The sequence below is a fragment of the Oncorhynchus mykiss genome, chromosome 18, assembly GCF_013265735.2.
Source record: "Oncorhynchus mykiss isolate Arlee chromosome 18, USDA_OmykA_1.1, whole genome shotgun sequence".
NCBI lineage: Eukaryota > Metazoa > Chordata > Actinopteri > Salmoniformes > Salmonidae > Oncorhynchus > Oncorhynchus mykiss.
The window spans coordinates 21,786,044-21,813,448 of record NC_048582.1 but is presented as its reverse complement, the minus strand read 5'-3'; the positions used below and the strand labels follow the sequence as shown (position 1 = coordinate 21,813,448).

Genomic DNA, 27,405 nt, shown 5'->3' with positions numbered 1-27,405 from the left:
CCCCCCCCCCCCCCAAAAAAAAAAACAACAACAATAGAGCTAACATGAATATGATCACTTGCAAACCACTGGTGCTGTAATGGAAAAACCCAGTTTACCAGACCCAGATTTAGCCTAGTCTTGGACTAAAATGTACTTTTCAGGGATAATCCCCACTAAACATGCTTCTTAGTCCAGGATTAGGCTTTAATCTTCTTTTTTTTCAGGAAATCAGACCCAAATGTGTTGGTTGTTATAATTGTTGATTTAATTTAGAAAATACATGCAATTTACAATTTTGTGCACAGATTTCCTGTATGTACAGTAAATTTCCATTTCTTTAAACACTTACCCAAACCATATGGTTTAGGCATGCCTGAGATTTAAGTTAGGTGCAGGCAGTTAGCCCTACCAAAGAGAGTTTTAGCTACCCTCAACTACAACTAGGTTATACTGTATGTCTCATAGGCTGTGTTCTATGTCACTCTCTCTCTCTCTCTCTCTCTCTCTCTCTCTCTCTCTCTCTCACACACACACACCCTCGGGCCATCCTACGACTCCACCCACACACTGACCTTACATACATGCCACATGAACAGCACCTGTTGCCATGAGTATTTTTTCACTGGCAGCCCATTTCTGATATTTTGCCCAATTATGGGCAACAGATCTGATCTGATTGGTCAAATTATTGGCAATAAATATAATATCAAAATTGGTCTGTCTGTGTCAATGCAGCCGTATTGTCTGACAGTGTACAGTACACCCTCAAAAAAGTATGTTTCATCGCATTGTACTGCCCTCTATAGGCCTCCCTCACTCCTTCGACCCCCCCCCCCTCACGAAGTACTACACAACAAATCGCATCTAAATATTGACAACATGCATGTTTTGCTCGTTATATACGTTAGGGGTGGGGATATTCATACATATTTCAGGATTCTTTCAGCCTCCACCGAATGGAAATTAATATTGACTTTACATATTGTGTATGCTGCGCCAGCCTTGATACACGTTCCACCAGTTGAAACATTGTCAGTACAAAAAACGCATAACTGATTGCACAGAGACATAAGGAGGACATCATATTATTTCGTCAGACAATGTCGAATTAAAGTCAACTATCTAAGATGCGCATACATATTCAGTCAAATTGTGCGGTCAACGCTGAGAATTTTTTTGGGGATCTTGGGTAGATCTATTCACAACGCAATACAAGCCGTACCACTCACAAGATACAAAGGGATTCGTGCCTTTCCACGGATTCACCGGCGCTTGTGCTACAGAGGGAGATCTCGGTTGAAATGGATGTATCTGATGTTTTGCAGTTCGGTTTATTACCCTTTTTCCCATATGAAAGTATTACTTTTCCTTGATTCCAATCCACAATGAGAGACCAAGATTAGCTGTGAGAAATACCCGTTTTTTTGTCGCGCTGATTGTCACGTTGCAGGCGTGAATGAGACAGTTTGTGCAATTCATTGCCTGGTATGTGGAGCTAAAGACCGCCGTGGCTCTACTTTGAGGATTTTACAACGGGGAAAAGGAAGGAAAATCACAGATTCCACATTACCATAGGACAGGATGGTAAACAGCGGAAGGTAGTTGGAATGCTTTCGCATTGACAAGGTTCAACATGGTAAGGACAGCGGATTTTCTGTCTGAGATGCAGGGCTCTATTGCTCATTTCAGGGGAAGCTATTGCTTGAGTAGGGGAGCTGTCCATGGTCCTGAAAATTATTTTCCCCCATACAGCTCTTTATCCACATACAGCAGTATTCAATTTGGTTTAATCTAGATTAAAAACGATGAAAAGGGTGAATTTGATTAAAGTGGCAATAATATGCATCCGCGTTTACTGATCGATATAATAAATTGACATAAATTGCATAACTTTTTTGGGGGCTCCTCAGTGTCCTTCAATGTGATGAATGAATGCGCAATTCATGAAATCATTGCAATGCCTCATATTCGTTCAGTGTAGGCCTATTTTGATTAAATTAATTATTGGTAAATGGCCTACATAGGCTACATACTAACTAAATATGCAATGCAATACACTCTTCATCGGTATGAATCAAATGTCCTTTCGTAAAAAAAAAAAGCATAGCCTATTAGTTTACCATAAACTCTATGATCATATTAGGATGACTACACCCACAACATCGGACCTCTAGGCCGATAGCGTTTTCTATTTTGTGGATTTTGTCACAGATATAACTTGTGTGTGTGTGTTTGTGTGTGTGTATGTGTGATTGTGTGAGTGGTGCGCGCGCGTTTGTGAGTGGGGGGGAGAGCGAGTGAAAGGGAGAGAGAGATTATTTGAAGAAGAATTAGGAAATTCTTCAACTTCAACATATACCGGATGCGATTTAAACCTTTATTATAGTATGATTTATTCCACATCAAGATGTAAATTGTGCATGACATTCAGCAATGCTTGCAAATCCGTTTTTGCTTTTAATCAACTTGGGTCTCTTTTTTTCGCCGGAGGGATGAAGGGCTGTGACTATCCCTATGTAACAATCAGTATTTCTAACGCATGCATGATTGAGGATGAACACCTCCCATAATGACCACGACTAGCCTATTTATCATTATTTATTAACAAATATCTCCTGATATCTGATGATAATGATTGATACCCGGCGATTTGTATACTATTCGCAAGTCGTCGGATATGCGTGGTGAGTAGAAGATTGGTCTTTCCATAGGGTTGCTCGTATACTATGTTTAAAATATATCTTTAAATCTAAACTAACAATGGAATTTTGTTCCATTCCATTCATGAAATGTATGTTTTAATCCTGGGTCCCGTCGATTAAACGTAAACATTGTATCAAGATTAACTCTTTGCTGGAATCTTCGGGGAATATAATTTGAAATGGCAATGGATTCTGTATAAATGTCGCCGATGGCTAGTCGATTTAGTTTGCAAGCCATTTGAATGCATCGTTAGCTTTCAAAATCCCTCAACTCCATCCTAAAGCAGCTATAATGAACCTGCTTGTTCTATTTTCAAAGAAACACACGCATAAGGCTGTACTCTTTTCCATGACATTCACCAATGTGCACTGCATGTCATCAATATTTCGCATGGGGAGTTATTTCCTTTTCGGGACGTCTATACCATGTTGAGATATGATGCTGTAGCTAAATACATAATAATGGAACTGTACTGAATGTGGCATTTTAGCTGCAACAAATGTTTTTGACATAACTGTATTGTGTTTGCAACTCTCTTCAGATTTCTGGTCTTTCTTTTGCACGTAAACCTCCAAATATGTATATGCATTTAGTTATCTAAAATGCTTTACAACGTGTAGTATGTCTCTATCCACAAGTGTATAACTCTTTGTTACCACTGCATGCAGGGATGTTTCGCTTAACATAAGATGTTCATTAAACAGACAATGCCTGCCTTTCTCTTCTAGATGACACCCCATACTGGCACCATACTTCAGTGAGCTGGGGCACCTTCTCCCTTGAAAATGCATATCTGGATACTGAAAATAATCCTTCTGATCGCAGCATCTCTGACTCTGGTCGAGATGTACGACAATTACGGGGAGATCTGTAGGAATCTATGTACATGCGAGGAGAAGGAAGGGATACTGACGGTAAGCTGTGAGAACAGAGGGATTGTCAGACTGACAGAAATAAGCCCGGTGCATTTTTCAATGTACCACCTTCTGCTGACAGGGAACCTCTTAAAGAAACTGTCCCTCAACGACTTTATCAACTACACTGGGGCGACCATATTGCATTTAGGCAACAATGCTATCGACGAAGTGGAAACGGGTGCTTTCAATGGACTTCAAGGATTAAAGAGATTGCACTTGAACAACAACAAGATAGACGTCCTAAGGGATGATACATTTGTCGGCCTGGAGAGTTTGGAATACCTTCAGATTGATTACAATTACATCACCAATATAGAGCCCAATGCCCTGAGTAAATTGCATCAGCTCACAGTTCTCATTTTGAATGACAATTTGCTCTCTGCTCTGCCTACCAACATTTTCCGGAATGTTCCCTTAACACATCTGGACCTCAGGGGCAACCGTTTGAAAATGTTTCCTTACATTGGGCTCCTGGAGCACATGGACAAAGTGGTGGAATTACAACTCGAGGAGAACCCGTGGAATTGCTCATGTGAGCTCATCGCCCTGAAAGCTTGGCTGGAGAGCATATCATACACAGCTTTAGTGGGGGAGGTGGTCTGTGAGACGCCGTTCAGGCTGCATGGCAGAGACCTGGACGAGGTCTCCAAACAGGAGCTGTGCCCTCGCCGAGCAATCTCTGAATATGAAATGCGCCCCCCTCCCCCACTCAGCACCAATGGATATTTCCAAACCACTCCAGCTTCGGTGACGGCCTCAGCCACCTCATCGAATGCTTTCAAGGCGTCGTCAAGGCCTACCAAGGGCACCCGTCAATCAAACCGAACCAGGTCAAAGCCCACCTCCCGGATTCCGGCTAACCCTTACAACTATGGCCCCATCATTGCTTATCAGACCAAATCTCCTGTGCCTTTGGACTGTCCCACCACCTGTACGTGTAATCTGCAGATTGCTGATCTTGGACTAAATGTCAACTGCCAGGAGAGAAAGATTGAGAACATATCTGACCTTAAGCCCAAGCCATACAATCCCAAAAAAATGTACCTCACGGGGAATTACATTCCTGTGGTACGCAGATCGGATTTCTTGGAGGCTACCGGATTAGATTTGCTTCACCTAGGAAACAATAGGATATCCCTCATCCAAGACAGAGCTTTTGGGGATTTAACCAACCTGCGTAGGCTGTATTTAAATGGTAATCTAATCGACAGGCTTACAGCAGAGATGTTTTTTGGCCTGCAGAGTTTGCAGTATCTCTACTTAGAATACAACAAAATCCAAGAGATTGTAGGGGGCACTTTCCGGTTTGTGCCAAACCTTCAGCTGCTTTTCCTCAACAATAACCTTCTGAAAACCTTACCAGGGGGAATCTTTACTGGGCTGTCCCTCTCTAGACTTAATCTCCGCAGTAACCATTTCCAAAACCTGCCTGTAAGCGGTGTGTTAGATCAGTTAAAATTGCTGTTGCAGATAGATCTGATTGAGAACCCGTGGGATTGCTCATGTGACGTCGTCGGCATGAAGATATGGCTTGAGCAGCTCAGTGCAGGCACCGTTGTTAATGAGGTTAAATGCGAGACCCCCAAACGGCACAGCGGGATTGACATGCGTTCCATTCAGTCTGAACAGCTGTGTCCAGATTACTCTGACGTAGTCGTCTCAACAGCGCCCCCCTCTGACGAGCCTCTGCCGGACAGAGCCACCACCACAGAGACTTACCAGAGATCTAACCCCACTAGCAGCGTCGTCCCTCTCTCTGTCCTCATCCTCAGCCTGCTGCTCGTGTTCATCATGTCCGTCTTTGTGGCGGCGGGGCTGTTTGTGGTCGTGGTGAAAAAGCGCAAAAAGTCCCAGAGCGACCGCACCAGCACCAACAACTCTGACGTGAGCTCGTTTAACTTGCAGTACAGCCTTTACAGTAATAACCGAACCGTCCCCAAAGTCAAAGCCCCCGCAGGACACGTGTATGAGTACATCCCTCACCCTATGGGCCACATGTGCAAAAATCCCATTTACAGGTCCAGGGAAGGCAACACAGTCGAGGATTACCGTGACCTCCATGAATTGAAGGTGACTTATAGAAGTGATGTGGATGAGGAGAGGAACAGCAACATGAGGAGTCCCACTTATAGCGTGAGCACTATTGAGCCTCGCGAGGACCCCTCCCCTGCACAGAATGCTGAGCACTTCTTCAGGGGCATCATAGAGGCAGACAACCAATCCCCCTCCGGTAACAGTCTAGAATACAAGTACACTGGCCCTGTCTCGTACACGTACAACCCAAACTTTGATGTTAGACGCCAGTTCTTACACCCAGAGAGGATACGAGAAACAGTGCTTTATGGCACAGCGCCAAGTACTGTTTACGTGGAGCCCAACAGAAATGAATATTTGGAACTAAAAGCGAAACTTCAAGTCGAGCCAGACTACCTCGAAGTTCTTGAGAAACAGACCACTTTCAGTCAGTTTTGAGCAACAGATTTGTCCATATGTGAAGGATTTCCCTCCTTAAAAGTACTGGCTCAATATTGAGGGTGCCTTGGCACGACACATCAACAAAATAAGCATTAAACGGGGTGTGCCAAACTCTATTATTCTTATTTCTTAATTACATGACATCGCAGGAACTGAAAGTCTCTCTCTGAACCTAACTGGACGAACACACAAGTTGTTCTACTTAACTGGTGATTTAGAATCTATTTTTATATGGTGAAGATTGAATACACATATATGTAAGTGTACAGGTAACCTTACCCGACCACATTTTCAGGAATATAACCATACATATATTGTGAATCACAGAAAAAATGTTTATAAATCACCTTCTGACGAAAGAACACTGTACGGCAGTGTCTCCATCAAACTGCGCAGGACAATTCTCTGCTTTTAGTCTGTAAGTATTTATTGGAGTGCTCTGCCATGTGTTTTCCAAACTTTTGATTCTTCATCAATACTACCTGTGTCATAATTCCAGGATCCTCTGTAAAACCTTTAGGTTTTGTAGTTCCATATCATTCACCGTAGCTCGGCATTGTACAAGTGGCTTTTTTTGTTGTTTTGTTTTCAAAGGTGGCACACCCCCAATGTTAAAGAAAGACTGCGTCATTTAATGAAGAAGAAAAGAAGGTGTCCTTGTATGCTTTCTGCACTTTTTTTGGAGTTGGAAGGCAAGTGGGCCTTTTAAACAGCTATCATTAGGATGATTACTATTAAAAATGAATACGTGCGTTCATTCTTAATATGTACTCCTGGTATGTTATCAAATTCATGAATAATAATTGAAGTAATAATTATGTTGTGTAATACTGATCTTTTAATGTGACACCTATTTTTATACAAGCATTCGCAATTCTCTTTCCCTCGTCAATTGCATTTGTTTAAATTGCTTTGCACTTATTGCACTATATTGACCAAAATATGTTAATGTCATCAATAAATATGATGTCAGGTTCATATGCGTTCTTGTGGGGTAAATGAAAGGCTATCGTTAGATACTTCACAGAGGCAGTTGCATGTAACGTACCATTCAAGAGAAGTTGGTCTTTCAATGAGGTTTTGATCAATATGCTTAAATCAATGATCCTGTGTGGGTGCCCTCATAATCATAGTGGTTCCAACTGCAAGCATCAACATTTGTGCTGATCATCTTCTGATAGGGTTAAAAAACGCATTACATCACAGGCACCAACAAATACATATGAAAGTGTTCCTTTCAAGACTCCAGGGCCCTATTCCAGAAGGGGTGCATGTGAGCCGTTTTATAGCGGCCCAAAATGAAGGCAGCATTTTAGAGAACAGAAGGGCCCGAAACTCAGTGTATCTGTCGATATGTCATGGCCGTCACAAGAGGTGAATCATAGCCAAGTGTCCACAGGCTAACGGTAGAGGCCCTGTCATGGGCTGAACCGATGTAACCTAGGCTGTTGACAGTTTTGGGGTAAATTATGTGCCAGTGTAACTCATTTGGGAGGTGACACAAAATCTAAACATTTTACTTCCGGCAACCTCAGCAAAAGCTGCATGTTGCTGTGTGTGTGTTATTAGCCAATACTGAGGATCTGACCTAGTTGCTTTACTCCTGAGCTGCAGTTGCTTGGGAAAAAATGTATTTCAGGTGTGAATCAAATTATGGCGTTAGTATAGGGACGCGTGTTCGGTGTTCGTGTGTATGTACGCAATTGTGTGTCTTTACACTAACATGTGCCTCTTTGTGATTTCATAATATACCCATCTCATTTGTTAAGTGAACCTGGTGGTGGGGGGGTTTCATGCTCCTATTTTCAAGCCAGAAGCCAGCCGAAATGTTGCCATGACCCTGAGCAGGGTAGCCGAATCCTGGCTAATGGATGAATGAATTAGCCATGTCTCACTGCAGGAGGTTGACGATAGAGCCTCTAACCTGACAAATAATGCTTTTAATAAGCCAATGGGGTCCTCTGTGGGACTCCATGTGGAACGGCACAATGGTTTAATTCGCCTCCCTGGATTTGTTCACTTAGCTCATTTGGAGGGGCCAAAGGAGGGAACATCTCTGCTGTAAACCTGTTGTGCTGCAGTGCAGGGCCGAGAGGACATGTGAGGAGGACGCTCTGCCACAGCGTCATGATGATGTGAGCAATTGAGTTCAAGGAGATTTGGGTAATTGAGAAGGCAGAGATGAGATCTGACAGGCACCAATGAGTCTGATGATTGCTTTAATCATGATAGTTAATGGAATTCCTCCAGGCATGTAAAAGCGCTCAAATGTTCATCAACACATTAAGATTTCTTGTCCCTCACCTCTGTAATTACAGATCTACGTTTTTTTTGGGGGGGGGGGTGTTATTCTCACCGATTGTAATGAATGTTTTTTTATTGTATTATTTGAATCAATATGTCTGATACTTCTAACCTGATTTGTCACCTTTCAATGGTTTTCATGGGTATCCATAAAGAAACTAGAACTTAATATTCAAAGCAAGGGTAACTCCTAATTTCCATTTGACATTTTTACCTTCGACATAATGCAGTTTAGAGAACATTTAGTGTGATCAACAAAGCAGCCTATTTCTCAAGTATCTGTGGTAAAGATTCCTAAGGGATGTTGTCTGATGCTAATTCACCCGTCTCCCCAATCTATAGTTTTCCCAGACTACATGGAAAGTAGTATAATATGGTAATGAAATATGTTATAACAGTATACTGGAAAAGGACTGATAAAAGCATGTAAGTATACTCCACATTCCTGTGGTACTGAGAGGTTGAGCTGAGCTACTGCTCGTACAACTTCCTGTTAAACATGACCTGGTGATTGTTCCTCTCTGCAGGGATAAAACCAAATAAATCAAATGTGCCGTATCAAAAAAAATCTATTCTGTTAGATAGTGAAAAGTGTTTGCTGAAAGCCAGCAAGGGCCCTGGATTACTAAGAAACGGCAACAACAGTTTTCAAAATGGATGCTATTTTTGTCTGTCATCGGATAACCTTGTATGTGTGTGTGTGTGTGTTTGTGTGTGTGTTTGTGTGTGTATGTATGTTCGAGAGAGTGTGAGAGTTGTGTATGTGCATAGAAGCTCAGTGACAGTGTTTGTATGTTCGGGAGGGAGGGGGAGAGAGTCGTGTATGTGCGTAGAATGTCAGTGATTGTGTATGTGTGTGTGTCAGTGCCTCTTTCCTGTCTCCCTGTTTCCAAGCATGCTCCCACTGGGTCGCCCGGTTGTGCTTATTAGGCTCGCGTTTTGTTTGTTTGGTTATAGTGCTGCAGCCGTTGATCAGAAGCTGCAGCAACCCTGTCGTTTGATAAATGGCAACCATAGCATTACTGACTCCCCAGCCTCGTGATGTCTGGCTAAAAAAACAACAGGTTGATGTATTGCTTCCTTGAGTGTGTCAAGTCATTTAACTGTAGCCCTTGCCCTAGCTCTGTGCGTCATTGTCTGAGTGGGAGGAAAGGAATGCATAAAGGCTACATCCAATGATGCAGCATACTGTAGCCACAGTTATTTTGTCTCGAATGTTACGACTGTACTGGGTGATATTGTTAGTTGACTTGAGAGCTGTTGACAGCCATAGACATGCAAGAAGGTGCTGCTAAATTGATGTCAATGTGGCAACGGATTACGGTTTATTTTGTTTGGTGTGCTGACTGGATAGGCTGTCATTTATTTCCCTTGAAACCATGCAGGATCACACACACACACACGGTCACGGTCTCACACACACACACACACACACACACACACACACACACACACACACATGTACACACGCACGCACACACATATACGCACGCGTAAACCTGCACGCACGCATGCACGCAAGCACACACACACACACACACACACACACACACACACACACACAACTGTGTATTGAAGATGGATTTTAGCAGAAGCTCAATATGTGACAATGTGATTTCATGCAAGACTCATGACCATAATATGGAGATTGTTTACCCTCACAGGGACAGGCTTTAAAAATGAAATTGCATATTTTGCTGCTATGTATGGGTAGAAATAGCCTATTGTCGTTGCCAAGATTAGAATTCTTAGGCCATACTGATGAGCTGGTATAAGGGAGCTGTGTGTGTGTCATAAGGACGTGTGTGTGTTTATGCACTTCTGTGTGTGTTTTTCTGTGTGTGTTTGCTCATCAGGGTTTTTGTGTGGGTATGTGCCGGTGCTGTGTGTACAGTAGATAGTCTTTAATTGGAGTCTGATTTCCTGTAAAATTCCACCCATGTGATGTTTTTTTCTCTGCTCTCTATGGCTTTCATACACATTGAGGAGCATAATTCAGAAGCAGGCCTGATAAAGGAATTAGACTAGGCGCTTGGAGATTGACCTGATAATGAAATGGTGGGAGGTAGTAAACTAATTTCCCATTTTTGTGAGACAGACATTTTAATGTGTATTTCGAAATTGACTCTGGAATAGAGAATTTAAATGTTTTTTTAAACAAACACATGAGTACGTTTAAAGGCACACAATAATATAATTATTGTGAATACTCATATTCATATAATAGTTCCAGAAAACATTTACATGCTCTGATTTCCCTAATAATCCTGTTTACATGGACACATCTGAAATCAGGCTACCTGATGGGACTTGGACAAATGCTATAAAATCGGCAATCAAGATAAGATACCACAGCGACCATGTCACTTTCGGGAAGCCTGAGTATGTGATTTTTTTCGCCCCCGAAATCACTCCAATTGCGCAAAAGAGGGAGGCTAGCGCTCCTGGTGCTAGCACATGCACAGATCAAATAAACCGCTGGAACTCCGATTATGGTGTTTGCATGTCCTCATAAATCTAAAGGTTTCTAAGAAATCCAGCGTTTGCTTACTTCGATTATGACCTGATTATGAATAAAGCCATACTCGGCCTTCTGCCATAATCCATTTAATCAGTTTGAATTATTAATGTGCATGTAAACATACTAAATGTTGATGTCTGGGTAAATCATTGTGAACGGACTATAACGAGGAAAGAAAAAAAACAGTGTCTCTCTCTCCTCCTCCGTGGAATGAACCTTGTGACAGTTAGCACCCATTTGGACAACAGAGAGGGCAGAGTTGGCACTCTGTGGGTGTGCTTGTTAAAAATGGAACTTGTGGAGGATCTCTCAACAGGCCCGATGCAGCATCTACGTCAGCGTAGCTCCTTGTGCTTTCCTCCCATCAGTCGTATGCTACAGCATATGCGTCAGCCAACGTCCTCCAGTCCTAAGGAATCAAATAGTTTTACTCCACATGCCGATAAAGGGCTCTGACTAGCAAGTTGTAAAGGGGTTCTTGAGTTGTTGCTTCGCTCCCCAGGCGAGTGTTCCACGTGATCACATGATAGAAAGTGGAATATGCTATCGTCATCGCTCTTTGTTGTCCATGTCCCGGGTGGGTTGTTGGAGATCACTCGTTTCTGGCCAGTGTCTATTCCCATTGGGTGGAGCATCATGGACATATGGTGTTTGACAGAGCATAGTATAAGACCTACACTCCTAGCGAAAAGGGCTCCTAAAGGGATCTTAGCAGAGGGATAGGGTTCTACCAAGAACCGTTTTGATCTGAAGAACTCTTTTTGGAAGATGGGGGTTCTTTGTAAGTAAAAGAGAAAACCTTTTTCATCCTAACAGCTATTTTTGGAAGAAAGGGTTCTTTGATGATTTTTTGGTAGGAAAGAAGGATTATTGGACAAGCAAGAAGAGTTCAACAAAGAACCCTTCTGAATCTGAGTAATCTTTTTTTCTTTCAATTGTTTTCTTTCTATTAAACAGTACCTGAGCATGACTGTTTATCTCCATTTTTAAACTAACATTAGGAATGATAGTAATCTGAAAAGTAAAAATGTGTGTGGGAATGTTTTATACTGTACCTATATTGGATTATGTGTGCATGTGATATGTGCAACGATTCCCTTAATCATTGTACATATACAGTGCTCACATAGTTGAAATCTTTGCCATGATTTCTGTCTTTCAAATTAGTATTTTCTGTGATTTTATTGAGCGGAGAGTGGAAGAATAGATAGGGGGAAAGAGTGAACCAGCAGTGTATCGTATGGTACAGAGCAAATTGGCCAGTTTTACCTAGTGTTGGTTTGTCACTGTAATATTTCTAGTTCAGGAGTTAAATTAACTTAACACTCAGTGGTGTAAAAGAACATCAGATGTTAATGACCAGAGTTAAGTGTGATTGTGTCATTTCTACTCTGTTTAGAGTAAAACACTCAAAACCATGCCTATCATTATCATATTTCCCAGCATGCATTATTGCAGGTTGATTTTTAGAATATATTTTTTTAGATCTGTGTTTTTTGCATTTACATTGATTAGTTGATTAATGTTATGCTACACAAAGATAAACTTACCCAATCTGTTAGTACTGTAGTTGGACTTATTGCACGTTACAGAGATAGTTGTTCCAGATAAATAACATACATTTTTCAAAACTAATACAATCTGTTAGGAGTTGGAATTATTGCACTCATTACTGAGATTGTTGTTCCAGTTTAGATGATTTAGCTACTTTAATTTCTCAATCTTCACTACCGTGGCAGTAATTCTGAATGCAGGTTACAATGATTGGCTGGATTCCAATCGGAATTACACATCACTTTCCAAGCAAATATAATTTCACTTGCAGGCCTGATGTGGCCTGTAAACCAGGAGTTTTCTAAAACCACTGTGTTAAGGGTATAACTCCGCCCCCCAAAAAATACACATTGTGATGTATGTTATGTATTGTCATAAAGGGTTTCATTTTAAAGGTTAATAAGGCTGGTGTGACCATGCATAGAGGGTTCTAGGAAGAACCGTTGAAAAGATAAAATGATTATCGGTAGAACCCTTGATGTGGGTTACCTCAATCACCTCAACCACTGCATTCCCCAGCACATTGACTCAGTATCAGTACTCCTTGTATTGAGCCTCATTATTGTTATTTTATTGTATTACTATTTCTTTTTTGTGCACATTTTCAGACTTTTTAATTCTGCATTGGTGGGAAAGGGTTCGTAAGTAAGCATTTAACGGTAAAGTCTACACCTGTTGTATTCGGAACATGTGACAAATATAATTTGATTTGATTAGAGTGTTCTAGCAAGAACCTTTTGATGATAAGTGGGTTGTTGGTGAAATCATTTATAGAGGGTTCTAGGAATAACTCTTCATAGAGGGTTCTAGGTAGAACCATTTGCAGGGGCTCTATGAAGAACCCTACATAGAGGGTTATATGTTGCACCCTTTGCGAAGTGTTCTACCTAGCACCAAAAAGGGTTCCACTATGAGGACAAACCAAAGAACCCCCTACTTAGCACCTTTTTTTTTTAGAAAGAGTGTATACCTACAAACTATGAAGCCGGTTTTTACATCGATGTCGCTAAAATGACTTTTTGCACCTTCGATGGTTGCAAAAGGCACACAATGCCAAGCAAATTTGGAAGGAATCAGATTTTTTTTTTATTTTAAAATCCTGTCTTTTGAAGTTGTATGGGTGAAACACATTATGGTATCCCTGTTGACAACACCATCTATCAAAGTAACGTATTACAGTACATCTAATATGGTGTTAATTCTGTTACAAGAAATTAGGACCAAATAACAGCCTGAGAAATTCTCAGCTCTTTGCATGGTGTGGTTGCTATTAGGAACATATTATAAATGTGTTAGGTGTCTAGGGAGACAGTGGTGTTCAGTTTTTAAAAAAGATCTATCTCGTGAAATTGAGATCTACAATGTGATTGCAACGCTATAATAGCTCAGTCCCGATGTAAGGAGTTGTTTTAATGTTACAGAAAGGGCTCAATGTGATTTGTTGGGTGAATGAGAAATGATAATGCCAATAAGCTATGAAGTGACTACATTAAACATTTTAAAACAATTGATTACCCAATGTTAAGTATAACATATTCATAAATGCTGATATCAGCATAGCATATACCTGTGTGCATGTTCAAATGCTTCTATGCAATATTAAATGTGGCTTTATATAGCTTAACAGTTATTACACTGTAGAGTGAAATAGAAACATTTAAAGGGGAAATCTGCAGTTTCTACATCAATACAAAATACATAATAACAATGATATGTACCCATTCAATCATGAATAATATAACTTTTAAATGCCTCATGAGCTTAATTCAACTTTCATAGTGCATCAGAACACAAAATATATGCTTATTTTACTCCAATGCTTGTGAACAAGGTAAATGTAAACAACCACCATATACCACCAAAACATGGTTAAAACTATGATTTTGATATCATGGATGGTCAGTCCTTTGCTCTGTCTATGAATGTGAGAGTGGTTAGATTTCTCCAGCCCAATCCCTCAGCTTTTTACCTAAACGGTGGTGGGGAATGTACTTTGTTATTGTTTCAACTGATGATTGCTGCTTTAAGTAATAGTAGTGTGGTTTATTTCATCATATACAGTCAAATGTATTAATGACAAATATTACCATGTACAAGTAGAGGCTTCTCTATTCTGAATATGGCCTGAGCACAACTTCTTCCAAGATCTTTAGCAGAGAAATATACAATGACTTGAAGCAACAATGACTTGAAGCAACAATGACTCTCTCTCTCTCTCTAAAATGTCTTCCAGTATGACAGCTGGCAATCACATTTCATACTTACTACCAAGTGTTAAACGGGAAGCCTTTCTGAGACTGTCTGCCAGCACGGGTGCTATGCAAACCTCTCACCCTAATCCATTCCTAGAGTCCCCAGACAGAATATGTGGCATAGTGAAAATCAGTGTATTTTGGTACCATTTTTTTTTTTTTGTGATTATATAGTATATGTCGTGCTTACGTAAATTACTCTAGAGGCCCTATTTAATCCATCCTGGTAACCAGGTCTCTGCGGCGAAAATGCATTGTTTCTTGCGCTGCAAAAATGCTCAGATAGTTTTATGTATACCCAAGGTTTTGCACTGCAATTATGCTCATATTGGTTTTGATTGCATTGTAGCTGATGTAACAGATTGGGCTGCTCTGAAACAGTAACAAATATAAGATGTATCTCAGTTCTCTCTCTTTATGGAAATAAGGTGGTTGAATCCCAGAAACCTGGTTACTAGTTTTGATTGCATATGACCCTGTTGTGTCGTAAATGCTCAAGGTAATGTAGAAAACAGTATGACTACATATGGATTGTTGTAATACACAATTATTTACTTGTGTAGCTGCAACCTGGTCTCAGAGCATTTTGTATTATTCTGTAGGTAAATCCAAAACACTGGTATAGAACTCATTTAGTATGGTATGTGTTAATTTGTGGATTCTCATCACCCATTACATATGATATGTTACAAATAACAATTCGTATGAGTCAAATCAAAAAAAAAATGTCACCATACACATGGTTAGCAGATGTTAATGCGAGTGTAGCGAAATGCTTATTATATGTTACGAATTAGCAAAACGTACAATATGTTACAAAGTTTCTAAAAGTATAATCTGTTACGAATTCTAGCAAGGTGGCTAACATAGCTAGCTGGCTAGCATTAGCTAGCATTAGCTAGGATAGGGTCATGGTTAGGGGTCATGGTTAGGGGTTAGGATTAAGTTTAGGACTTACAGTGCCTTGCGAAAGTATTCGGCCCCCTTGAACTTTGCGACCTTTTGCCACATTTCAGGCTTCAAACATAAAGATATAAAACTGTATTTTTTTGTGAAGAATCAGCAACAAGTGGGACACAATCATGAAGTGGAACGACATTTATTGGATATTTCAAACTTTTTTAACAAATCAAAAACTGAAAAATTGGGCGTGCAAAATTATTCAGCCCCTTTACTTTCAGTGCAGCAAACTCTCTCCAGAAGTTCAGTGAGGATCTCTGAATGATCCAATGTTGACCTAAATGACTAATGATGATAAATACAATCCACCTGTGTGTAATCAAGTCTCCGTATAAATGCACCTGCACTGTGATAGTCTCAGAGGTCCGTTAAAAGCGCAGATAGCATCATGAAGAACAAGGAACACACCAGGCAGGTCCGAGATACTGTTGTGAAGAAGTTTAAAGCCGGATTTGGATACAAAAAGATTTCCCAAGCTTTAAACATCCCAAGGAGTACTGTGCAAGCGATAATATTGAAATGGAAGAAGTATCAGACCACTGCAAATCTACCAAGACCTGGCCGTCCCTCTAAACTTTCAGCTCATACAAGGAGAAGACTGATCAGAGATGCAGCCAAGAGGCCCATAATCACTCTGGATGAACTGCAGAGATCTACAGCTGAGGTGGGAGACTCTGTCCATAGGACAACAATCAGTCGTATATTGCACAAATCTGGCCTTTATGAAAGAGTGGCAAGAAGAAAGCCATTTCTTAAAGATATCCATAAAAAGTGTTGTTTAAAGTTTGCCACAAGCCACCTGGGAGACACACCAAATATGTGGAAGAAGGTGCTCTGGTCAGATGAAACCAAAATTGAACTTTTTGGCAACAATGCAAAACGTTATGTTTGGCGTAAAAGCACCACAGCTGAACACACCATCCCCACTGTCAAACATGGTGGTGGCAGCATCATGGTTTGGGCCTGCTTTTCTTCAGCAGGGACAGGGAAGATGGTTAAAATTGATGGGAAGATGGATGGAGCCAAATACAGGACCATTCTGGAAGAAAACCTGATGGAGTCTGCAAAAGACCTGAGACTGGGACGGAGATTTGTCTTCCAACAAGACAATGATCCAAAACATAAAGCAAAATCTACAATGGAATGGTTCAAAAATAAACATTTCCAGGTGTTAGAATGGCCAAGTCAAAGTCCAGACCTGAATCCAATCGAGAATCTGTGGAAAGAACTGAAAACTGCTGTTCACAAATGCTCTCCATCCAACCTCACTGAGCTCGAGCTGTTTTGCAAGGAGGAATGGGAAAAAATGTCAGTCTCTCGATGTGCAAAACTGATAGAGACATACCCCAAGCGACTTACAGCTGTAATCGCAGCAAAAGGTGGCGCTACACAGTATTAACTTAAGGGGGCTGAATAATTTTGCACGCCCAATTTTTCAGTTTTTGATTTGTTAAAAAAGTTTGAAATATCCAATAAATGTCGTTCCACTTCATGATTGTGTCCCACTTGTTGTTGATTCTTCACAAAAAAATACAGTTTTATATCTTTATGTTTGAAGCCTGAAATGTGGCAAAAGGTCGCAAAGTTCAAGGGGGCCGAATACTTTCGCAAGGCACTGTAGAAGGTTTAAGGTTAAGGTTAAGGGAAGTATTAGCTAAAAATGGTTAATGTTAGGGTTAGCTAACATGTTATGTAGTTGCAAAGTAACTAAAGATTTGTAATCTAAGTTGTTAAAAGTTGCTAATTAGCTAAAGTTGTCCGTGATGAGATTCAAACTCGCAAACTTTGGGTTTATACGCCTATCCATCCATCCACCTCGACCAACCACATTACTTTAACTTTGGCCTTAAGTAGCCATTTTACTTTTGTAACAATACCAAATGTAACATATCATACTAATTTGAGTGTCCTGGATTTACATTTACTATAGTATGTGTAGTCTATGAGACTAGGCTGGTACCTCTGCCAAATTCACAAATTTCTCCAATCCCATAGGATTACATTTAGACAATTTAAAGAGTGTTTAAACATTGTTTGGACGTAAGCACACATTGGAATTAGTGGTCATTTTAACATCATAAAACTTATTCAGTACATGAATGTATGTTACCTGTTTTTCATTGACTTCCATTGTCAATTTATGATCATTCATGTGAAGCAGTAGCGGACTAAGCTCCACACCAGGCTTTGTGGAATCTAGCTCTGACTCAATCGATTCACCCAAGGTGAATACTTCAAAAAATGAAACGCTTACCTTGTACCTATGTTTGTCTTTTATAGTTGTGTGCCTTTCTTTATTTGCCGAAATCTATACTTTTTCAATAAACGTTAATCAAATACAACAACAGACTGTTTCCTTGTTGAGATTAAATTGGCACTTGAAATTTGCGCTGAGTTGCCATTTTAGAGCAACAGCAATGACCAAACAGTTGGTGGTTGTATTTGATTAACGTTTATTGAAAAAGTATGGATTTCAGCAAACAAAGAAAGCCATACAACTAGAGAGGACAAACATAGGTACAGTACATGGCAAGCATTTTATAATATATAGATATTTTTTTAAGTACTGAACTTGGGCGAATCGTTGTAGTCGGAGCTAGGTTCCACAAAGCCTGGTCTCTGCTCTCTATTGGAGTCATCAGAATCTTCCTTCAACATGGAATGGAGTTAAGTCTGCTAGTTAAACAGTAACATGAGGAACATGATCCAATTACTGTTTTGATAGAAGTATAATGCATGACTTTTTTGTTCTAAGTATTTGCTAACAACATGTTGTCAACATCTATTGTCAACCAGATCTCACGGTTTTACCAAGTTGACTTCAGATTCTGCAGACAAACGTCACATTTCGAAGCTGCTCAAAACATCACGCGGCAAAGTGTTTTTCACACTCCGGGTTGCTCCTCCTGCTCAGCATTGTTCCGTTTCTCCAAACGTCAAACATCAAAGTGTTTTGAAGTTAAGGATTATGGTTTTCCATAGGGTTAAAACATTACGTTCAGGCATGAATGGGATGGGAGTCATGAGATTACGCCCATCAGCCACCCCCGTCCACATCACCCTAGCGAAACCCAAGCCTACCTGATGGTAATAGCGCTCACTGTTGCCCCTAATAGCCAGTTTGAAGGCAATACCCAAAGTCAATCTTGAACAATCTCCCTGCTATTGTAGCTATGACATTCAAAACATCCCATTTTGTTAGAAGAACGCCTTGAAACATTGAGTGCAAGATTTAAATATGAATACTGACAGACTTAATGTATTACCTTTCTTAATGCTTGTGTTACGTGACACACACGTGATAGATCATTGGTAAGGTATTTAAATGGTGTTCATTTCAGAGCCATACCATTCTTACATGTTCTAACTTACTAACTTCTTGGTCTACTTCTTCAATGAAAGAAAGTCATAAAGCCGTGTAGAGCGTCATCCCTCAATCATCTAGCGATTGATGAGAAATTATTCAGCCTGTGATGAACGTGAGAAGGAGATAAGTGATGCTAGGAATGTGAGACGGGGGCATCTGTGAGCGGCTGGTGATGGAGGACCAAAGGTGACACAGCAGCTGCATTTAAATAGTCTTGATTCCTTTCCTTTCCCTATTACCCTGTCCTTTCATTGCCATTGGTTGATCTAAGGAGGCTTGGACGGGCTTGATGCAGGTAACAGCTGCATTGTCAAAGGTTATGAAAAGGAAAGGAGACAAGGAAAATAGAGGCTATTTAAGAGTGGTATCATCTGTGGAGACGGATGATTGTGAACTAAGAGCTGTGGACCTTAGACAGATTTAAGAAACTCTTCATTGTCATCTCCTGATTCTTCAAGGGCCCAACCAGCTCAGTCCGTGTGATTTCAGTTTCAGCCAGTCATTTATTCCACCTCCCTACCACTTCACAAGAAACTGGGTCTTAGGCCAGTCCCGGAGGAAGTCTTGGCAAAGGGAACCATTGATTTTAGGTCTACTTTTTTTGTCTAATTACACACCTCTCATCAGTGGGTGTTATCGATGGGCAGATCTACCGTTCTACAGTCCGCCTGAGTGATGTACTCCAGAAGAAAGCTTCAGCGTCTCACCGTTTGGTTCAATGGGGACATTGTCCTACATGTGACCTTTAGACAAAATTAGCTTCACTGCTATGTAGAGGCTGCATAATTCTCACACATGTGAGGTAAATTCAGAGTGTCGCTCTGGCACGAGAGTTGGAGGGGCTGTCTATTATTGAAACAGTCCGAGATGTTAATGAATGTACATTCATCTAACCCAATACTGATAAACCGGCGCCAGATACGCTAGTTCGATATTGGATTAGAATTCCATATCAGGCGGTGGTGAACTAAAACAAGCCTCTCTCAGGAAAATCCTTGGCAGGAAGCTGTGGTAAACAACACTGACTGATGACCATTCTTCCCTGTCAAGTATGCTTTGCTTTCTTTCTTTCTTTCTTTCTTTCTTTCTTTCTTTCTTTCTTTCTTTCTTTCTTTCTTTCTTTCTTTCTCTCTCTCTCTCTCTCTCTCTCTCTGAATGACTTGCTCTCCCCAATGACTGATAATAAGCTCCCAACTAATTTAAATGAGAAGTACCTCTTCATGAAACTCTGCAAAATAATGTCTCATGTACAGTACATCTGGTATATGTTGGAAATGTTCTTCTACAAATTAATTGGTGGATAAATGTTTAATAAATGTAAAGTGGCATATTTGACCCTTCATATATCCCCCTTACATCTACAGTTGAAGTCAGAAGTTTACATCCACTCCACAAATGTCTTGTTAAAACGTATTATGGCTGGGGGGCAGTATTGAGTAGCTTGGATGAATAAATTGCCCAAAATAAACGGCCTGTTCCTCAGTCTCAGTTGCTAATATATGCATATTATCATTAGTATTGGATAGAAAACACTCAAAAGTTTCTAAAACTGTTTGAATGATGTCTATGAGTATAACAGAACTCATATGGCAGGCAAAGTCCTGAGGAGAAATCAAAACAGGAAGTGAGAAATATGAGCTTTGTATGTATTCACCACAGTTCCCAATTAAATCCCCTTGAGATATTAATGATGTTGCACTTCCTAGGGGTTCCACTAGATGTCAACCATCTCTAGAAATTTGAATGAGACTTCTACTGTGTTGTGGGACTGAATGAGAGCAGAATCTATCAGGTGACTGGCAGTCAGCCATTTTCTGATCATGCTCATTCCTCATGGTATCCACTTGCGTTCCATAGCTCATCAAGACACAAAGGAATACTCCGGTTGGAACTTTATTGAAGCTATATGTTAAAAACATCCTAATGATTGATTCTGTATTCTTCGACCTGTATATGCATACCAAACGCGCTAACAAAAGGAGGTATTTGGACATAAATAACGGACATTATCGAACAAAGAAAAACATTTATTGTGGACCTGGGATTCCTGGAGTGCTTTCAAACAAAACAAACATGTATTGTCTAACATGAAGTCCTATGAGTGTCATCTGATGAAGATCATCAAAGGTTAGTGAAACATTTTATCTCTATTTATGCTTTTTGTGACTCCTCTTTGGCTGAGAAAATGGCTGTTTTTATTGTGGTTTGGTGGTCACCTAACAATCGTTTGTGGTGCTTTCACCGTAAAGCCTATTTGAAAATGGGACACTGTGGTGGGATTAACCACAAGTCCACCTTTAAAACGGTGTAAGATACATGTATGTTTGAGGACTTTTAACTATGAGATTTTGGATGTTTTGACTATGGAGCCCTGCACTTTCACTGGCTGTTGTCATATCATCCCGTTAACGGGATTGCAGCCATAAGAAGATTTAACAAACTATACATTTGGCAAGTCAGTTAGGACATCAAATAGTAATTTTTCCAACAATTGTTTACAGACAAATTATTTCACCTATAATGCACTGTATCACAATTGCAGTGGGTCAGAAGTTTACATACACTAAGTTGACTGTGCCTTTAAACAGCTTGGAAAATTCCAGAAAATTATGTCATGGCTCTAGAAGCTTCTGATAGGCTAATTGACATCATTTGAGGTGTACCTGTGGATGTATTTCAAGGCCTACTTTCAAACTCAGTGCTTCTTTGCTTGACATCATGGGAAATCAAAAGAAATCAGCCAAGACCTCAGAATTGTTTTGTAGACCTCCACAAGTCTGGTTCATCCTCAGGAGCAATTTTCAAATGCCTGAAGGTACCATGTTCATCTGTACAAACAATAGTACACAAGTATAAACACCATGGGACCACGCAGCCGTCATATCGCTCAGGAAGAAGACACGATCTGTCTCCTAGAGATGAACGTACTTCGGTGCAAAAAGTGCAAATCAATCCCAGAACAACAGCAACGGAACTTGTGAAGATGCTGTAGGAAACAAGTACAAAGTATCTATATCCACAGTAAAACAAGTCCTAAATCATCATAACCTGAAAGGCCGCTCAGCAAGGAAGAAGCCACTGCTCCAAATCCGCCATAAGAAAGACAGACTACGGTTTGAAACTGCACATGGGGATGAAGACCGTTCCTCTTGGAGAAATTTCCTCTGGTCTGATGAAACAAAAATCGAACTGTTTGGCCATAATGACCATAGTTATGTTTGGAGGAAAAAGGGGGAGGCTTGCAAGCTGAAGAACACCATCCCAACTGTGAAATACGGGGGTGGCAGCATCATGTTGTGGGGGTACTTTGCTGCAGGAGGGACTGGTGCACTTCATAAAATAAAAAAATTCACATCATGAGGCAGGAAAGTTATGTGGAAATATTGAAGCAACATCTCAAGACATCAGTCAGGAAGTTAAAGCTTGGTCACAAATGGGTCTTCTAAAAGGACAATGGCCCCAAGTATACTTCCAAATGTGGCAATATGGCATAAGGACATCAAAGTCAAGGTATTGGAGTGACCATCACTTAGCCCTGTCCTCAATCCCATAGAACATTTGTGGGCAGAACTGAAAAAGCGTGTGCGAGCAAGGAGGCCTACAAACCTGACTCACCTGACTCAGTATACCAGCTCTGTCAGGAGGAATGGGCCAAAATTCCCCCAACTAATTATGGGAAGCTTGTGGAAGTCTATCTGAAACGTTTGACCCACGTTAAACAATTTAAAGGCAATGCTACCAAATACTTATTGAGTGTATGTAAACCTCTGACCCACTTGGAATGTGATGAAATAAATAAAATATGAAATAAATAATTCTCTCTACTATTATTCTGACATTTCACATTCTTAAAAAAAGTTGTGATCCTAACTGACCTAACACAGGGAATTTTTACGACAAAGAAATGTCAGGAATTGTGAAAAACTGAGTTTAAATGTAGTTGGCTATGAATATTTGTAATTTTTTGTGTAATGGGCAAACAACATAACTTACATATAATCTCTCTACGTGTATGAAGGATTATTCCATTAATATTGTACAGATGTATTTAAACAATGACTAAATGTTCCTTTAAGTGCTGTTAGAAAGGGTGACCTTCGTAATAGATTAATTATGCACTCCATTTGGGCTAATTCCTAAACTTGACATGCAGGATTTATGTGAAAGTCAGAGTTACATGTTGGTCCCTACTTTGCCTGCCCAAGAAACAAAGTAGCAACAAAACCCGTTGCTTATAACACACACACACACACACACATATATATATATATATATATATATATATATATATATATATATATATGATTATACCACCTTGTAGATTTCATTGTGAACCACCAAGCTATTTATCAGCATTTCCGGAATGAACTTGACATTTCTGTCAGCTTTAAATCATAGAAAAAAGGTTTTCTCATTTCCACCCTACAAAATCCTTTCTGCATCATTTCAGAGGCCCTGAAGACAGCCTCCTAGGGCTGGATATGCCAAGGTCTCTGCTGTCGTTTCGTTTGAAGATAATCTACTGCAAGAAGAAAATATCAAGATTAAGCAACATAAAGACTGAAAAAAAGATAGATCAGGCTGTATTGTTTTAGAAGGATGAATAGAGCCAATTGTCCTCTGCTGAACAATACCAGATTTGGAATTATAGCAACAACAAAAAAATAACTCATCTAACTCTCTTTTAATGAGTTGATACCTTGGCTTTATACAAAATTGAAGGTTGAACTCTGTTCATATCATGATTGTTAAGCTAAAAAAACACAGTATTACAGTATTTATAAGTACCTTATGCCAACTCTGATTTAGCTAACATGACTCTTCACATTGATGTCTTCATTGATATGTCCTCCATGTCCTCCAGACATTATCCCTTCAATACAAGGTGATGTCAGAAAGGTTACAGGGTGATAACCTATAATGTGGCTAACCTAAAGTGAGAAGGAGATAAGTGATGCTAGGAATGTGAGACGGGGCACATCTGTGAGCGGCTGATGAGGGAGGACCAAAGGTGACACAGCAGCTGCATTTAAATAGTCTTGATTCCTTTCCCTATAACCCTGTCCTTTCATGACCATTGGTTGATCTGAGGAGGCTTGGATGGGCTTGATGCGGGTAACAGTTGCATTGTCAAAGGTTATGAAAAGAAAAAGGAGATGATGAAAATAGAGGATATTTAAGAGTGGTATCAATAGTAGGGCCATAAAGTTCCATAATCAGAGCATTATGGCGTAATCATCTTAACATCATGGGTTGTATTCATTAATGTACACCTTAGCACATTTATTTTGCAATGGAAAACAAAAGCAAACATTTCTCTTTGGACAAATTAATCCAGTCCCTTCCTGTTTCAGTCTGTTTTCTTCTGTTTTGTGAGTGAATATTACGATGGTTTATGACTGAGGAAAGTAAATCAACCAACACTATTTATTGAATTTTCTACCACACCAGGGATTATACTGTAAGTGGGAGCCTGCAATGCCTAAATCATCTGGACTCACTGAGTGATTTTGAATCATGTGACTCCACTCACAAATATAATGAAAGACACAGTGGCAAAATGATTGAGCTCTCTGCAAAGATTGTGTTTGTGCTAGACGACTGATTTATCAGTTTAGTGGTTTCTGTTGAAACAATATCAACAATACACTCAGTCCTATTATCACTCTCTGGAAGTGGGAATCTGTACCAAACCTTGTGTATGCTACATAGCTACAAAACAGATGTGGAATAGGAACTTGACGAAACCCTCATCTGGAATCTTTTTCTTGTTTATTTGAAGTATGTCCAAGCAGTCTCCTCATCTCAATACTTCCAGCAGTTTAACAAGCACTCTAATTTTCTCTGTAGAGCCAATCACCAACAAAACAAGTATCTTGAACATCTCCTTATTGTTCAGCTCAGGCTATTTTAACAAAAGACCAGAGATAATAATCAGATGCCAGGATAATTTCATGCTGATCCTTTGAATCAAGTTTGAAATTCTGGTAATTTGTAAGGGATACTTAACAATGGCCTTGGATTAAATCCCACTCAAAGGCAGTAGAGTTGAAGAGCAAAACAACTGCCATTGATGGATCTTGTTTCTGGTAAAATGGTAATGAGTCAATCACTCAGACTTTTACTTAATGGAATTTGCAATCTGAATTATGTCTATTTTATCTTACAGAGGAGGTCATCGTTAATAGCATAGGGGCAATTCCACAGGAACAGACTGATGCTGAGACTCATATTTTCAGAGTCTCATCATCACTCTGTTACTGTGGAAATTTCCATTGTGTAAAATAGGATGATTACTGATGAATATGAATCACTGCTGTGCTTAAACTTGCAAAGTAATTTCTGGTTATTATCTAATGACAATCCCAATCACAAACGTGTATAAGTGTATAGCACAGTGATTCACGGTGTTGGTGTAATGCCATAGACCCTTCAAACTCAACTCTGGACCTCGAAGCCAGTTCCATTGCGTTTTTTTAATTATTCCCCTCTAAACAGTTACTGATTTAGACCTGGGACACCAGGTGTGTCCAATTACAATCAGGTAGAACATAAAATCAGCAGGCTCAAGGCATCATAGGGTAAGAGTTGAATACCCCTGCCGTACACTGTAACAAATATGGACGAAGACATCAATGACATCACCCATTGTTTCCTATGAGAATGCTCAGTGGCACAATTGATGATCAGGAAGTGTTATTTTAGCGTGTTGTCATCTTGGAGGAGTTTTTGGAAACATTGCATGCATAGTTTTAGCTACTAGGATGTGACGTTGCAGGCCTGCTCAGTGCTGCCCCCTACCATGGAGTATCTCAAGTTGAAGACAGACCAAGGTACTGCAGGCCACCATTAGCAACTATACTGAACAAAAATATAAACACAACGTGTAAAGTGTTGGTCCCATGTATCATGAGCTGAAATAAAAGATATAGCACATCCCAGAAATGTCCCATATGCACAAAAAGCGTGTTTCCCCCCAATTTGTTTACATCCCTGTTAGTGAGAATTTTTCATTTGCCAAGATTATCCATCCACCTGACAGGCGTGACATATCAAGAAGCTGATTAAAAAGCATTAACATTGCACAATAAAAGGCCACTCTAAAATGTGCAATTTTGTAACATAACACAATGCCACAGGTGTCTCAAGTTTTGAAGGAGTGTGCAATTATAATGCTGACTGCAGGAATGTCCACCAGAGCAGTTTGCTAGAGAATTTAATGTTAATTTCTCTACCATAAGCCATCTCCAATGTTGTTTTAGAGAATTTGTCAGTATTTCCAACCGCAGACCACGTGTAAATACGCCAGCCAGGGACCTCTACATCTGGCTTCTTCAGCTGCAGGATTGTCTGAGACCAACCACACGGACAGCTGATGAATCTGAGGAGTATTTCTGTCTGGGAAAAAAACAAATTCTGATTGGCTGGGCCTGGCTCCCCAGTGGGTGGGCCTATGCCCTCCCAGGCCCACCCATAGCTGTGCCCCTGCTCAGTCATGTGAAATCCATTGACTAGGGCCTAATGAATTTAATCAAATTGACTGATTTCTTTATATGAACTGTGGCTCAGTAAAAATAGTTGAAATTGTTATATTTTTGTTCAGTTGTCTATGTGTGATTTTAAAGTTATCGGTTCAAGGACATACATTTGGTGAAAAAGAAGTGATTATTGGCACCACGATTGTATTCTAAAAAAAATCTCTTTCCCCCATTCACTATAATGGGACATCCTGTTTTCTGGAAACCATGCCTGCAGTACTGTGGTCGGCCTTCAACTTGAAGTCATCAATACCAGGGGTCAGTCATTTTCCCTGTGTAATACTGTGCCTGCTTTAAAATTATTTAACGTTATTTGATAATTTGACACCAGTAATGAATGTGATTCAATTATGAAATCCAGTAATATCCAAGGTCAAATGCCTCCAAACATAAATCTGACAAACTATATTGCCTACTTCGTTCTTTAAGTGTAGTTAAATTGTTTATTGTTTATTGTCGTCATACCTTGTCCATAAACTACTTACAGGGCAAGGAAAGCAATGCAATTTTGGTAAACTCTCCCTTTAATTGTGACCTTTTATTCAGACGAAAAATTACTAAACACATTGGAATAAGGATGCTAACTGAAAGGGTGTTTTGCTTTGCACTTTCCGGGAGGCAGGCCGTGGAGTGGTGCAGTGAGGCTAGGGGGAAGATAGGGGAGGGGTAGCAGTTGTTAGGGAGGAAGTGACAGCTGTGGAGGAGGAGATTAAAGCAGCGGGAGGAGGAGAAGGGAAGCACGGCCAACAAACACATCAACCGGAAACTTCACTACCCAGCAGCCTCCTCCTCCTGGCCCATGGACCACAGAGGACCAAGGGATTTCCAGGAG

The 27,405-nt window shown here is 40.2% G+C and overlaps 1 protein-coding gene across 2 annotated transcripts; it reads left to right on the top strand.

Annotated features, from left to right (window-relative positions):
• The first annotated feature begins 882 nt into the window (after positions 1-882).
• LOC110495819 (SLIT and NTRK-like protein 5) lies at positions 883-7,055 on the top strand. 2 transcript variants are annotated; one of them, XM_021571276.2, is made up of 2 exons: positions 883-1,618; positions 3,414-7,055. In XM_021571276.2, exon 2 carries the CDS (start codon positions 3,471-3,473, stop codon positions 6,072-6,074), a length of 2,604 nt encoding a protein of 867 aa, XP_021426951.2. In that variant the 5' UTR covers positions 883-1,618; positions 3,414-3,470; the 3' UTR covers positions 6,075-7,055. The 2 variants fall into 2 exon arrangements, with proteins under 2 accessions (XP_021426951.2, XP_036808164.1); XM_036952269.1 differs by lacking the exon at positions 883-1,618 and adding an exon at positions 2,309-2,666.
• The last annotated feature ends 20,350 nt before the right edge of the window (positions 7,056-27,405 follow it).

Excerpts from the sequence above, each read along its gene's own strand:
- LOC110495819 (XM_021571276.2), top strand. The coding sequence starts at position 3,471 with ATGCATATCTGGATACTGAAAATAATCCTTCTGATCGCAGCATCTCTG.